The sequence below is a fragment of the Scyliorhinus torazame genome, chromosome 27, assembly GCF_047496885.1.
Source record: "Scyliorhinus torazame isolate Kashiwa2021f chromosome 27, sScyTor2.1, whole genome shotgun sequence".
NCBI lineage: Eukaryota > Metazoa > Chordata > Chondrichthyes > Carcharhiniformes > Scyliorhinidae > Scyliorhinus > Scyliorhinus torazame.
In genome coordinates this window covers 13,146,481-13,161,117 of record NC_092733.1, presented here as the reverse complement: position 1 = coordinate 13,161,117, position 14,637 = coordinate 13,146,481, and the positions used below count along the sequence as shown (strand labels likewise).

Genomic DNA, 14,637 nt, shown 5'->3' with positions numbered 1-14,637 from the left:
CCAACTGCTGCAGGTCATCAGCCATGTGTATACATGGCCAGGGACCCGGCCATTCTCCGGCTGTTTCACCCACTGCTAGCCCTTCACCGCTACCGGAATCGGTGAGGGTTTCACGCAGAAATTTTCATCGTAAAAGATCACCTGTGCTCCGTTAGCGTCAGCACTTGGTCGCTGAAACGGAGAATCCAGCCCTATGTCTTTTTAGGAAAATAGTGAATTATTTCTGAGCTTTTAAAAAGTGGTAACTCACATAAAATAACTTAGAATTATCATTGCATCACTTGCACTAATTCCTAATGAGTGATTCTTACCACATTGAAGAACAAGGGAAGCAGGCACTTGGTACCATGATACCTGTGACTTCCCTTCCAAATCGCACCCTGTATTGACTTGGAAATAAATCACCGATCCTTCACTGTCACTGGATCAAAATCCTTGCATTCCCTCCATAACATTATTGTGGGTGTATCTATTCCACATGCACTGCAGTGGTTCAAGAAGACAGTTTACCACCAGCTTTTGAAGGGTATCTAGGGCTGGGCAGGGGAATAAATGTTGGCCTTGCCAGTGACACCCACATCTCATGAATGAATTAAAGAAAACTAAGTTCCATTTGTGTTTAAATTGACTGTTCAGTACTTTAAAGTTTAGTATCCCTTTCCCTTGTACTCCAGGAACTGACACCAGAATGTCATTGCTGTTTTCATAGAATCTTTACAGTGCAGAAGAAGGTCATTTGGCCCATTCAGTCTTCACTGACCCTCCGAATGAGAACCCCACCCAGGCCCACAACACCATCCCCCTCCACAACTCCATCTAACTGTTGGACACTAAGGGGCAATTTAGCATGGTCAATCCACCTAACCTGCACATCTTTGGACTGTGGGAGGAAACAGGAGTACCCGGACATGCAAACTCCACACAGACAGTCACTCAAGGTCAGAATCAAATCCGAGTCCCTGGCCAACCACTGTGCCGCCCCTGGAATCTACAATTTTCTCCAATCTCTTGATTATTCTCCGTGAATAAAATAAGAAATGAGTTAGACATTCTTATTTCTGAAGCAAGCAAGCAAGTCTGAAGTCTCAATTATGTTTAATAACGACTCTTTTTCCACTCCCCCAGGCGACCATGGTTGCTTTGCAAAGTTTAGCCAATTACCAGGTTGCTGTTCCTTCAATCGAAGACATTGACTTGGATGTTGTTGTAACCATTCCTGGCAGACGGAAACCTATTTCGTGGCATTTTGACTTCGCAAATAGATATGTAGCAAAATCAACAAGGGTTAGTTATAACTTATTTTTTAAAATAAACTTTCCAACTTTTCTTTTTGACATGCCCTAACTGTGCACTTCTGCTTCCTATTATTTTTGACCATAAATATAAATTCTCCAAGATGATGTGCATCATCTGTGGCTGTTTCTCAATACAAATTTCCTGTGTTACCAATGGAAGTGAATTAACTTTGCATTACATAGACAGAGCCTTTAGCACAGAAATGGGTCTTTAAAAACAACTATGTCTGCATTCATGTTCCATGAGGGTCTCCACCCAGTTCACTTCATAAACATGTGTTAGATTTATATTTTTAATAGCTGTGATGCTGATATTTTTTCTCAATAATTTCAGTGTTGGCTGTTACAGCGGGTTATAGTTTTATTGTGCAACCTTGAGGAATTTCAGTGGCATATTAGAGAATTCCAAATTTCAGCCACACGCAGTCTGACGAGGTATCATGTTTCCCTCTATGGCAGGGAGATTATTCACAGAGCCTCTCTCATATATTTCCTGGGAGCAGACGTTGAACTCACCTCTCCAGATTGTTAATTCTTGCCTCTGGATTCCTAGTAGAACAAAGCTACCAAAGCAAAATACAAGATGCTGGAAACCTGAAATAAAAACAAAACGTGCTAGAAATGCTTAATATATTTGGTGGCATCTGTGGAGAAAGAAAGTCTTACGTTTCCTCTGCTTTGGGCATTATAAAATTTACATCTGTTAAATGGTCAGGAGATGAGGTCTCTTTACTGATGGTTTCACAAGGGTTTAATTCAATTCCCAATCCTCCATTGATGAAGCTGCCCACATCAACATAAACATATGCTTGCATATTAGCCAGGCTGGAGCTGAGAAATGGAAGGTAATATTTCATCTCTGAATGCTTTGCAATGGCCACCCCTCACAAGAAAAATCCCAGTGTAGTCCCCTTGACTTTCATTATTGCTGAAATCCCACTCCCACTATCAGTATTTTATGAGGTTATAATTGACCAGAACGTTTTAACTAGACCTGCCAGATTATCACTTCAACGACACAGAACATAAAACATAGAACAGTACAGCACAGTACAGGCCCTTCAGACCATGATGTTGTGCCGACCGTTTATCCTAATCTACGATCAACCTAAACTACGCTCCTTCAATTTACTGCTGTCCATGTGCCTGTCTAAGAGTTGCTTAAATGTCCCTAATGATTCTGACTCCACCACCTCTGCTGGCAGTGCATTCCACGCACCCACCACTCTCTGTGGAAAGAAGCTACCTCTGACATCTCCCCTGTAGCTTCCTCCAATCACCTTAAAATTATGTCCCATCGTGACAGCCATTTCCACCCTGGGGAAAAGTCTCTGGCTATCCACTGTATCCATGCCTCCCATCACCTTGTATACCTCTATCAAGTCACCTCTCTGCCTTCTTTGCTCCAGTGAGAAAAGCCCTAGCTTCCTCAACCTTTCTTCATAAGACATGCCTCCAGTCCAGGCAGCATCCTGGTAAATCTCCTCTGCACCCTCTCCAAAGCATCCACATCCTTCCTATAATGAGGCGACCAGAACTGGACACAATATTCCAAGTGTGGTCTAACTAGAGTTTTATAAAGCTGCAGCAAAACCTCGCAGCTCTTAAACTCAATCCACCTGTTAATGAAAGCCAACACACCATACGTCTTCTTAACAACCCTATCAACCTGGGTGGCAACTTTGAGGGATCTATGTACGTGGACCCCAAGGTCCCTCTGTTCCGCCACACTTCCAAGAATCCTGCCTTTAACTCTGTATTCAGCATTCAAATTCGACCTTCCAAAATGAATCACCACATTTATCAAGGTTGAACTCCATCTGCCACTTCTCAGCCCAGCTCTGCATCCTGTCAATGTCCTGTTGTAACCTGCAACAACCCTCAAGACTATCCACAACTCCTCCAACCTATGTGTCATCGGCAAACTTACTAACCCACCCTTCCACTTCCTCATCCAAGTCATTTATAAAAACCACAAAGAGCAGAGGTCCCAGAACAGATCCTTGTGGGACACCACTGGTCACCGACCTCCAGGCGGAATACTTTCCATCCACTACCACTCACTGTCTTTCAGCCAGCCAATTCTTTATCCAGGCAACCAAATTTCCCTGTATCTCATGCCCCCTAACTTTCTGAACGAGCCTACCATGTGGAACCTTATCAAATGCCTTACTGGAATCCATACACACCACATCCACTGCCCGACCTTCATCAATGTGTCTCGTCACATCCTCAAAGAATTCAATGAGGCTTGTGAGTCATGACCTGCCCCTCACAAAGCCATGCTGGCTATCTTCAATCAAACTATGTTTTTCTAAATAATCATAAATCCTATCTCTTCGAATCCTTTCCAATATTTTGCTTACCACAGACGTAAGACTGATGGATCTGTAATTCCCAGGGATTTCACTATTCCCTTTCTTGAACAGGGGAACAACATTTGCCTCCCTCCAACCATCCGGTACAACTCCAGTGGAGAGTGAGGATGCAAAGATCATCGCCAATGGCTCAGCAATCTCCTCCCTCGCTTCTCCATAGTAACCTTGGGTATATCCCGTTAGGCCCAGGGGACTTATCTATCCTGATGCTTTTCAAAATTTCCAGCACATCCTCCTTCTTAATATCAACCTGTTCGAGTCTATTAACCTGGTTCACAATGTTCTCCTGGGCAACAAGGTCCCTCTCTCGAGTGAATACTGAAGCAAAGTATTCATTTAGGGCCTTCCCCATCTCCCCGGACTCTAGGCACATGTTCCCTCCACTATCCCTGATCGGCCCTACTCTCACTCTGATCATCCTCTTATTTCTCACATAAATGTAGAACGCCTTGGGGTTTTCCCTAATCCTTCCTGCCAGGGCTTTTTCATGCCCCCTTCTGGCTCTCCTCAGTCCATTTTTGAGTTCCTTCCTGGCTACCTTGTAACCCTCCTGAGCTGAGTCAGATCCTTGCTTCCTCAACCTTACGTAAGCTTCCTTCTTCCTCTTGACTAGAAGCTCCACTTCTCTTATCATCCAATAGCATGGTTGAGACTAGATGCCATGCCATAATTGGTACGTTTGCTGACTCCTCAAAACCACTCTCCAGCATCTACATGGCTCAAGTTGGATGAAACACGCGTTCACCTTATTGGGTGGAGCCATGTAACACTCAAGAAACTGAACGGCCAAGGCAAAGCAGTTAGTTTGTTTGTTTGTCACCCTGACTTTAGACTGGATATCAATCCCCTCATACACTAGTGAGGCAGTGTGCATTATGCATAAGATGTGTTGCAGCAATTCACTGAAGTTCGTTTGAGATTAACTTCCAACCGTCTTAACAGCCACCAGTGAGATGAAATAGTGCAACAGGAACCATTGTCACTCTCCATCCTGAGGACAACGAATTAAAATCATCAGACAACTATTCTCTTTTTTTCTTTTTCTTATTTATTAGAATATAACAAAATGAAGCCATTCTCATATAGTGAATCCAAGCTGTTAAGCTTTTTATCATGCAGTTTTTCTCTGGGTTTTTGTTTAATTAGCAGGATGTAAGGTAAATGGCTAATTAACATTTTCCATACTTCAGATGAGCGGCCTTGATAATGCGGTCATAACTGCGACTGGGAAAGGACAAGGAACAGTTAAGGTAAGAGTTGCCTTCAAGTACTTATTGTTTTGGAGTACAATACTGTCGGCAGAATTTAGTCCTTCATCCAGCAATCCCTTGAATTGTTGCAGATGATGTGTTAAATTGTGTCATTGTAATACTGTCAAAGGGTAAATTGTTCCAGCAGAACTACATATGATACAGATGAAAGCCAATTGGTCCATACCAGTTTTTATACCCCACACAGTGGGCAGGATCCTCCACTCCCGCGCCGAACTGCCCACGCCGTTGTGAACGGCGTCGGGGTTCACGACGGCGCGAAACGGCCCCGATCCCGACCGATTCAGGCCCCTACAATGGGCTAGGATCGGTGCCGCGTCATCGACACGCGCCAGGCCTTGTCGCCGCGTAAAGGCGGTGCCGCATAGATGACGCGGCCGGCGCCGCATAACTGACGTCACCCACGCATGCGTGGTTGCCGTCCTCTCTAATAAGTCCGCCCCGCAAGAAGATGGCGGACGGATCTTGTGGGGCCGCGGAAGGAAGGAGGTCCTCCTTCAGAGAGGATGGCCCGACGATCGGTGGGCACCGATCGCGGGCCACCCCACATTTGAGGTACCACCCGGTGCAGGATCCCCCCTCGCCCCCCGCAGGCTACCCCGCCCCCCCCCAGCGTTCGCGCGCTGTTCCCGACGGCAGCGACCAGGTGTGGACGGCGCCGGGGGGAACCCGCTGTTTTGGCCTGGCCGCTTGGCCCATCCGGGCCTGAGAATAGCGGGGGTGCTGGAGAATCGCCATTTTGGGTGTCTCCGGCGATTCTCTGGCCTGCGGCCCGCGGAACTCGACCGGGCCGTTCCCGCTGCTTAGGGCGTCAGACCGACGCCCCGGGAAATTTTGGGGGCCCAGGCGATTCTCCCAACCAGCCTGGGAGTGGAGAATCTTGCCCAGTTTCTCCCAACTCTATCTAATCAGGATATTCTTTCACCCACTTATGGTTATCCAGCTTCCCATTATTATTCCTTGTGGTGGTGAATTCTGCAATCTAACTGCCCTCTGGGAAAATTACTTTATTCTGAATTCCATAATAGGTTTATTAATCCAAAAAGAAAATGCTGGAAAATTTCAGCAAGTCTGGCAGCATCTGTAGAGAGAGAAAAGAGCCCCCATCCCCCTAGCCTACACACAATGGGCGCTGCCATCTTCACCTCCCCGGACCATGCGCGGCCAGTGGGCACCGCCATCTTCACCTCCCAGGACCACGCGCGGCCAGTGGGCGCCGCCATCTTCTCCTCCTCAGTCCACGTGCAGCCCATGGGTGCCGCCATCTTGTCCAACCCCCGCAACGTGCGGCACATGGGTGCCGCCATTATGACCCCCGCAGGATCTTCAGGCACCGCCATGTTTTCTCCCCCACGGGACATGGACACCGACAGCATTCCAGGACCTGGGCCCCCCAGGCTCCCCATCATCCGACGTCAGCGACGACCGACCACGACTCGCCTCAGTGACGATCGATCAGTCTCGCCCGCACAACCTGGCCACCGCATCGACCAGTGTGAAAGTCAACGGTCACGTGACTTCTTGCCTGCTGGACTCCGGGAGCACCGAAAGTTTCATACATCTGGATACGGTAAGGCGCTGCTCCCTCGCAGTACACCCCGCCAGCCAAAGAATTTCCCTGGCCTCCGGATCCCACTCCGTCACGATTCGGGGGTTCTGCACGGTCACACTCATGGTCCAGTGCGTAGAATTCAGCGGCTTCTGCCCCTACGTCTTCCCTAACCTCTGCGCTGCCCTACTACTCGGCCTGGACTTCCAGTGTAGCCTCCAGAGCCTAGCCCTCAAATTCAGCGGGCCCCTACCACCCCTCACTGTGTGCGGCCTCGCGACCCTAAATGTCGATCCGCCTTCCCTCTTCGCCAATCTAACCCCGTATTGCAAACCCGTCGCCACCAGGAGCAGACGGTACAGCACTCAGGACAGGACCTTCATCAGGTCCGAGGTTCAGCAGCTGCTTCGGGAAGGCATCATCGAGGCCAGCAACAGCCCCTGGAGAGCCCAAGTGGTAGTCGTTAAAACTGGGGAGAAACACAGATTGGTCGTGGACTACACCCAGACCATCAATCGGTACACGTAACTTGACGCATACCCCCTCCCACGCATATATGATATGGTCCATCAGATTGCACAGTACCGGGTCTTCTCAACGGTAGACCTCAAATCCGCCAACCACCAGTTCCCCATTCGTAAATCAGACTGTCCATACACCGCTTACGAGGTGGACGGTCGACTCTATCACTTCCTCAGGGTTCCCTTCGGCGTCACTAACGGGGTCATGGTCTTCCAAAGGGAGATGGACCAAATGGTCGACCGGTACGGTTTGCGGGCCACTTCCCGTACCTAGACAACGTCACCATCTGCGGCCATGACCAGCAGGACCACGATGCAAACCTTGCCAAATTTCTCCACACCGCCGCTCTCCTCAACCTCACCTACAACAAGGAGAAGTACGTGTTCAGCACGACCTGCTTAGCCACACTCGGCTATGTGGTCCAGAATGGAGTTCTAGGGCCCGATCCCGACTGCATGTGCCCCCTCATGGAGCTTCCCCTGCCCCAAGGCCCTCAAATGCTGCCTGGGGTTCTTCTCGTACAATGCCCAGTGGGTCCCCAACTATGCAGACAAGGCCCGCCCACTCATTCAGTCCACCCATTTTCCCCTGACGGTCGAGGCACAGCAGACCTTCGCCCGTATCAGAGCCGATATCGCCAAGGCCGGGATGCATACAGTAGACGAGACACTGCCCTATCAAGTAGAAAGAGACGCATAGGACGTCGCCCTAGCCGCCACCCTCAATCAGGCAGGCAGACGCGTGGCATTCTTTTCTCGCACCCTTCATGCCTCAGAAATTCGGCACTCATCCGCCGAAAAAGAGGCCCAAGCTATCGTTGAAGCTGTGCAGCATTGGAGGCATTACCTGGCTGGCTGGAGATTCACTTTCCTCACTGACCAACGGTCGGTAGCCTTTTTGTTTAATAACACACAGCGGGGCAAGATCAAAAACGATAAAATCTTGCAGTGGATGATCGAGCTCTCCATCTATAATTACGAGATTTTGTATTGCCTTGGCAAACTCAACGAGCCCCCAGACGCCCTATCCCGAGGTACATGTGCCAGCGCACAAGTAGACCGACTCCGGACCCTGCACGACAGCCTTTGTCACCCGAGAGTCACACGGTTGTACCATTTCATACAGGCCCACAACCTGCCCTACTCCGTCGAGGAAATACGGACAATCAGCAGGGACTGCCAGGTCTGTGCGGAGTGCAAGCCGCACTTCTACCGGCCGGACCATGCGTGCTTGGTGAAGGCCTCCCGCCCCTTTGAATGCCTCAGCGTGGATTTCAAAGGGCCCCTCCCCTCCACCGATCCAAACACGTATATTCTCAGTGTGGTTGATGAGTCCTCCAGATTCTCCTTCACCATCCCATGCCCCGACATAACATCTGCCACCGTCATCAAAGCCCTCAACACCACCTTCGCTCTGTTCGGCTTCCCCGCCCACATCCACAGTGACAGGGGATCCTCATTCATAAGCGATGAGCTACGTCTGTTCCTGCTCAGCAGTGGTATCGCCTCCAACAGGGCGACCAGCTATAACCCCCAGAGAAACGGTAGAGAGGGAGAACGGGATGGTATGGAGGGCCATCCAACTGTCCCTACGGTCCAGGAACCTCCCAGCCTCTCGCTGGCACGAGGTCCTCCCTGATGCACTCCACTCCATTCGCTCACTGCTGTGCACCACTACTAACAACACACCCCATGAACGTCTTTTTGCCTTCCCCCGGAAGTCCACATCCAGGGTGTCGCCCCCGACTTGGCTCGTAGCCCCAGGACCTGTCCTGCTCCGTAGGCACGTCCGCCTCCACAAGGCGGACCCGTTGGTGGAAAGGGTGCAATTGCTCCATGCCAACCCCCAGTATGCCTATGTGGCGTACCCTGATGGCTGCCAAGATACTGTCTCCCTCAGGGACCTGGCACCAGCAGGTTCCACACACACACACACCCCTCCGGCCCGGCGCCACCCTCCCCTCCCCCCGGCGCTCCCAGTATTAACCCCACCAGGACCGTCCGTCCTTCCCCTGCCCATGCCCGAGGATGAAGAGGATTTTGGCATGCTCCCTGAGTCACCGAACATCAGGCCAGCATCGACGTTGCCGCCACCGCTACGTCGCTCCCAGCGGAACATCAAGGCATCAGACCGGTTAAATCTCTAACTGGCACCGGACTTCAAAAGACATTTTTTTCTGATCAAATACTGTAAATAAATTAATTGCTGTGTATAGTTCCCCACCACCCCTGCCGGACTCAATTTTAACAGGGGGTGAATGTGGTAAACCACTGTTGCACCTGTATTAGATGATGTAAGATAGGACCTGTACTACAGGTTCGCCGGTAGTCCCTGCCTGCTGGCTCGGCCCAGTAGGCGGAGTATAAATATGCGTGTCCTCCATTCAGCAGCCATTTCGCCAGCTGCTGTGGGAGGCCACACATCTTAGAGCAATAAAGCCTCAGTTGTACTTAACTCTCGTCTTTGTTCAATTGATCGTGCATCAGGACTTTTACGTAGGGCACAAACTAGCGACTGGATGAACTGATGGAGGGGTGGAAGCTGCCAGCAGGACAGGAGATGTGACACCTACAAATTAAGCACTTCCTCTGCAAAGAGACAGTAGGGTACCCCGGGGCCCCAGACACTACACTGTTGCAGGACCTGATAAACGCAGACAGTAAAGAAAGGGGTGTAGTGATGTGCAGCAATGTAAATGCATGTAGGCTAGCTAGACAATAGAGGGAGCACCAGAAACATCTCACACACACGCTCAACCAATAGATCAATTAGATAGGACAGGACCAATAGACATTCACGATACGCAAGGAGATGACACGACCACAGGGGGGCATTACACCAACCCATATACAAAGGACACCACACACATGATCTGCCTCTTTCCAGTGGAGACAGTCAGTGTGTACAGAGAAGGGTTGATTCAATATTACACCCACCAGGTGGATTGCAGCAATTGGTTAGTCAGTCTGGGTAGCTATAGTAGGATTAGCAGTAGTGTCGAACCCGAGTAATAGAAGTGTAAATAGTTTAATAAATGTGTTGAAGTTATCTCCACGTCTGAACCTTCCTTTGTCAAGTGCACCACAAGGAAGCCACTTATGTTACACCTACAACATAACAAATCAGGGGACTCTGTGGGAAAATGTATGGACAGCTACTGGACAGAGCCCGAACACCACTGGAGAGACCAGATGGAAATGGGAGGACGAACTGAGGACAGAGATGGGGTGGAGACTCTTGAGCGAAGCTTTGAGCAGGGCCAGCTCCACCACCTCCTGAGCAAGTCTAAGCCTCAGGCAGTTCAAAGTGGTGCACAGAGCACACCGAACCAGAACCCGAATGAGCAGGTTCTTCCCAGAGGTGGAGGACAAATGTGAACGGTGCTAGAGGGGCCGATCAACCACACCCACATGTTCTGGGCATGGCCCAAACTTGCTGGGTTCAGGACAGCCTTCTCCGAAGCAATGTCCAAGGCTGTGGGGTGAGGGTGAAGCCAATGTCAAATGTGGCAATCTTCGGGGTATTAGAGTAGCCAGAGTTACACATGGGGAAGAGGGTCGACGCCCTAGCTTTCACTTCCCTAATCGCACGCCGGAGAATCCAGCTCTCCTAGCGATCAGCAGCACCGCCCACAGCTGCAGACTGGCTTGCTGACCTTTCGGAATTTCTCCACCTGGAGAATATTAAGTATGCCATCTGAGGGTTGGAGGAAGGCTTCCAAAACACATGGGGGCAGTTTGTCAACCAGTTCCAGAACCTGTTTGAGGCCAGCAACAACGAATAAGATGGGGAAGCGGGAAAGTTAGAAAGAAAAGGGAGAGGAAAAAGAAAAAATAAAGACGGGGGTGGGGGGGGGGGGGGGGTGTGCATAGGAACACACAACCCCGAGGGGGTGGAAGAGGAGAAAAGGCAAGAGGGACACAAAAGGGACAACGTGGGAGGAGACAATTCCCCTCCAATCATAGGGGAAACACAGCCGAAGTTGATGGGGGAAGAAAAGAAAGGGGGGGGGGGAGGAAGGAGTGTGGAAGTGAGGGAAACCCCCCCAAAAGAAAACCGACGGGGGACACAAGGGGGGGGGGGGGGGGATGGGACAGGGAGGGACGGGCTGTGGGGGAGGGCGGGAGGGACCACACGCCGAGCCAGAGGGCGGCAGAATGTAAATAGAGGAAATTAAGGGAAGGACAAGACAAACCATTCTGTATAATACAGTAAATAAACACGGCCAACAATGTACATAACTGGTTATAAATTTTGAAAATGCTAATAAAAAGATTTTTTAACATTAAGGAGAGAACTTGCCCCCTGTTTGTGGCACTCGCTGCCATGTTCAGGTATATTACAGGTCCCAAGCCTTAATTAATGAGTGTGGGTTAATGAATGGATGAGTAGTGGATTGGGTGAGTCATTGTCAGGGAGATGGTTAGTTGCTTTGGGGTTAACCAAGTTGGGGTGCGATGGTTGGGTCATGTGGGAGTAAGGTTGGGTGGGTATTTGGGTCAGGGAGGACTGGTGGGAGAGAGAGAGTCAAGTCGGATTGGGAAGCTTGGCTCAGTTGTGCTCAGTTCAGTTATGCTGGCTCATCACGGGGTTTGACCAGGTTTTAAGCAGCATAACATTTGCTTGGTAATTATCCGGGCAGGTTCTGTGGGTCTGACCAAGTTTCTGACCCGGAGCTCAGTTGATGACATTTGCTGAGGGTCCCAGGGAGCATGAATTATCCCATTGTAAGTTTAAACTTCCCATTCAATTACAGGATATGTGAGTGAGCAAGGACTTCCGCAGGGTCCCTAATGCAACGTAAACCTCTCAGTCCAGATTTGACTGATCTGGCTGGTTTGGCTTATTTTTATATTTTAAATGTACTGCTTTTGATAAATGACCACTACTTGTGCTTTTATTATACAGGTTCTAACTAGTTATCATGCTCTACTGGAAAAGCGTGTCACAGAATGCAAGAAATTCAATTTAAAAGTAACTGTGGAAGAGGTGCCTCAAGGTGAGCCATGCACAAACCATCCAGAGATCATTATTTCTCTTAACTAATACACAACCCACTCTGAAATGCAGCTAACGACAAACATCATTTGCATATTTCTTGACTCCGACAAAGAGATATGATGGGATAATTTTGCTTGCTCGGCAGCTGAAATAGGGTTGTGATTCTAACTAAGTGACGGGACACTGTTAATGCACTGGCAATATAATAATAAGAATTGCTTATTGTCACAAGTAGGTTGCAGTGAAGTTACTGTCAAAAGCCCTTAGTCGCCACGTTCCGGTGCCTGTTCGGGAAGGCCGGTACGGGAGTTGAACCCGCGCTGCTGCCTTGTTCTGCATTACAAGCCAGCTATTTGTGCTAAATCGGCCCCTAACAGCTGTTTATATACAATGTAAATGTCGCCACAGTCCCAGAGGGCTGTAGGCTGCTTTCCCCTTTGAGAGCTGACTGGTGGTGATTTAACCTGAGGGTCACCACACCTCAGGCAAGGAGCAAGGTTGAGATGTGGGACTTTCATGAATAACTTCAGCTGATACGGAAATTAAACCTGTACTGTTGGCATTGCTCCACATTACAAACCAGCAGTCCAGTCAACTGAGTTAACCAACCCTCTGATGAAGGAGCTGAGCTCCGAAAGCTAGTGATTGGAAACAAACCTGTTGGACTTAAACCTGGTGTTGTAAGACTTCTCACTGCATTAAAATAGTTCTTCTCATCTTATGACCAGACAAATATTATTTGCTGAGGAAGCTAAATTCTAGAGGGAAATTTGGCTTGCTGATGATTTAAAAAAAAAAAAAAATTTAGAGTACCCAATTCATTGTTTTCAATTAAGGGGCAATTTAGCATGGCCAATCCACCTACCCTGCACACCTTTTGGGTTGTGGGGGTGAAACCCCTGCAAACACGTGGAGAGTGTGCAAACTCCATACAGACAGTGACCCAGAGCCGGGGTTGAACCTACGACCACGGTGCTGTGAGGCAGCAGTGCTAACCACTGCGCCACCCTGCTGCCGCTGATGATTTTTTTTTTGCATTCTTAAGGGAGAAAAAAATCTGCTGATTCCAATAGCATGGAATTCCAGTCACACTTCAGGGATTTTAAAATAAATTTAGAAGATTTATCAACAAGAGGGAAAGTAAACCTAAACATCCAAGATTACATTTACATAGTAAAAATAGTCTTACAAAGCATCTCACACCAAAAAAGACACTTTTAAAAAAAAAACATTTCATGTGGGTATTTATAGTTTTTATAATAATAACAATAACAGCAACCTAAACATGGGACATAAAACATTTCCATCCCTATCTCAACACCTCGTTGAACATAACCTTTGCAAAATATAAAAGTGTTTCATGTTTTTCCTATTCGTGCAAAATAAAATTAAATAACCTTACCTTCATTTACTTATGAAACCGCTGTAAGCAGTAAAAACCTTTTACTCTTTTGCAATTGAATAACTGAAAAGTGAAGTCCCCGTCCATCTCCGAATGCAAATTTCTGAATTCAACCTATTTACACACAAGCCCACTCTACTATAGCTTTGCTCTTGCATGTGGTCATACAGGCACTTCTATTATAGAATAATACAATATGTTTCCAAACTATTTTTAAAAACTACATCCATCCGCACACTCACCTCCCTTGCACCTTTTTAAATTCATTTTAGAGTACCCAATTAGCTTTTTCCAATTAAGTGGCAATTTAGCATGGCCAATCCACCCACCCTGCAAATCTTTGGGTTGTGGGGGTGAAACCCACGCAAACACGGGGCGGATCTGAGCATTTTCAAATGCCGGTAGAGTTAGGACCTGTTGAGGGCACAATTTCAACAACATGACCCAAAGTTCATTGTAGGATTCCATAGCCTCCAGGAAAGTTTGAAGTTTTCAACATGCTGGTGGTGTTGAGGAATGGGGAATCGTTTTGCCGTCAATTTATGACCCATTAGCAGGTGAGGCAGATAAACTTAACACTTGGATTAGTACTTGGAACTATGATGTTGTTGCCAGAACAGAGACGTTGTTGAGGGAGACCATAAGATATAGGAGCAGAATTAGGCCACGCGGCCCATCGAATCTGCTCTGCCATTCAATCATGGCTAATATTTTCTCATCCCCATTCTCCTGCCTTCTCCCTATAACCCCTGATCCATTTATTAATCAAGAACCTATCTATCTCTGTCTTAAAGGTACTCAGTAATTTGGCTTCCACAACCTTCTGCGACAAAGAGTTCCACAGATTCACCACACTCTGGCTGAAGAAATTCCTCCTCATCTCTGTTTTAAAGGATCGTCCCTTTAGTCTGAGATGGTGTCCTCTGGTTCTAGTTTTTCCTCCAAGTGGAAATATACTCTCCACGTCCACTCTATACAGGCCTTGCAGTATCCTGTAAGTTTCAATAAGATCCTCCCTCATTCTTCAAAACTCCAACGAGTACAGACCCAGAGTCCTGAACCGTTCCTCATACGGCAAGTTCTTCATTCCGGGGATCATTCTTTTGAACCTCCTCTGGACCTATTCCAAGGCCAGCACATCCTTCCTTAGATACGGGGCCCAAAACATGCTCACAATACTCCAAATGGGGTTTGACCAGAGCCTTATAAAGCCTTAGAA

At 48.3% G+C, this 14,637-nt stretch overlaps 1 protein-coding gene across 1 annotated transcript in view; it reads left to right on the top strand.

Annotated features, from left to right (window-relative positions):
• The window catches only part of LOC140403205 (complement C3-like), a 297,922-nt gene that overhangs the window by 220,181 nt on the left and 63,104 nt on the right, over window positions 1-14,637 (top strand). Inside the window, exons 30-32 of the mRNA XM_072490957.1 lie at window positions 1,126-1,284; window positions 4,864-4,923; window positions 11,924-12,014. Coding sequence (XP_072347058.1) covers window positions 1,126-1,284; window positions 4,864-4,923; window positions 11,924-12,014 — 310 coding nt within the window. The remainder of the gene's footprint in view (window positions 1-1,125; window positions 1,285-4,863; window positions 4,924-11,923; window positions 12,015-14,637) is intronic.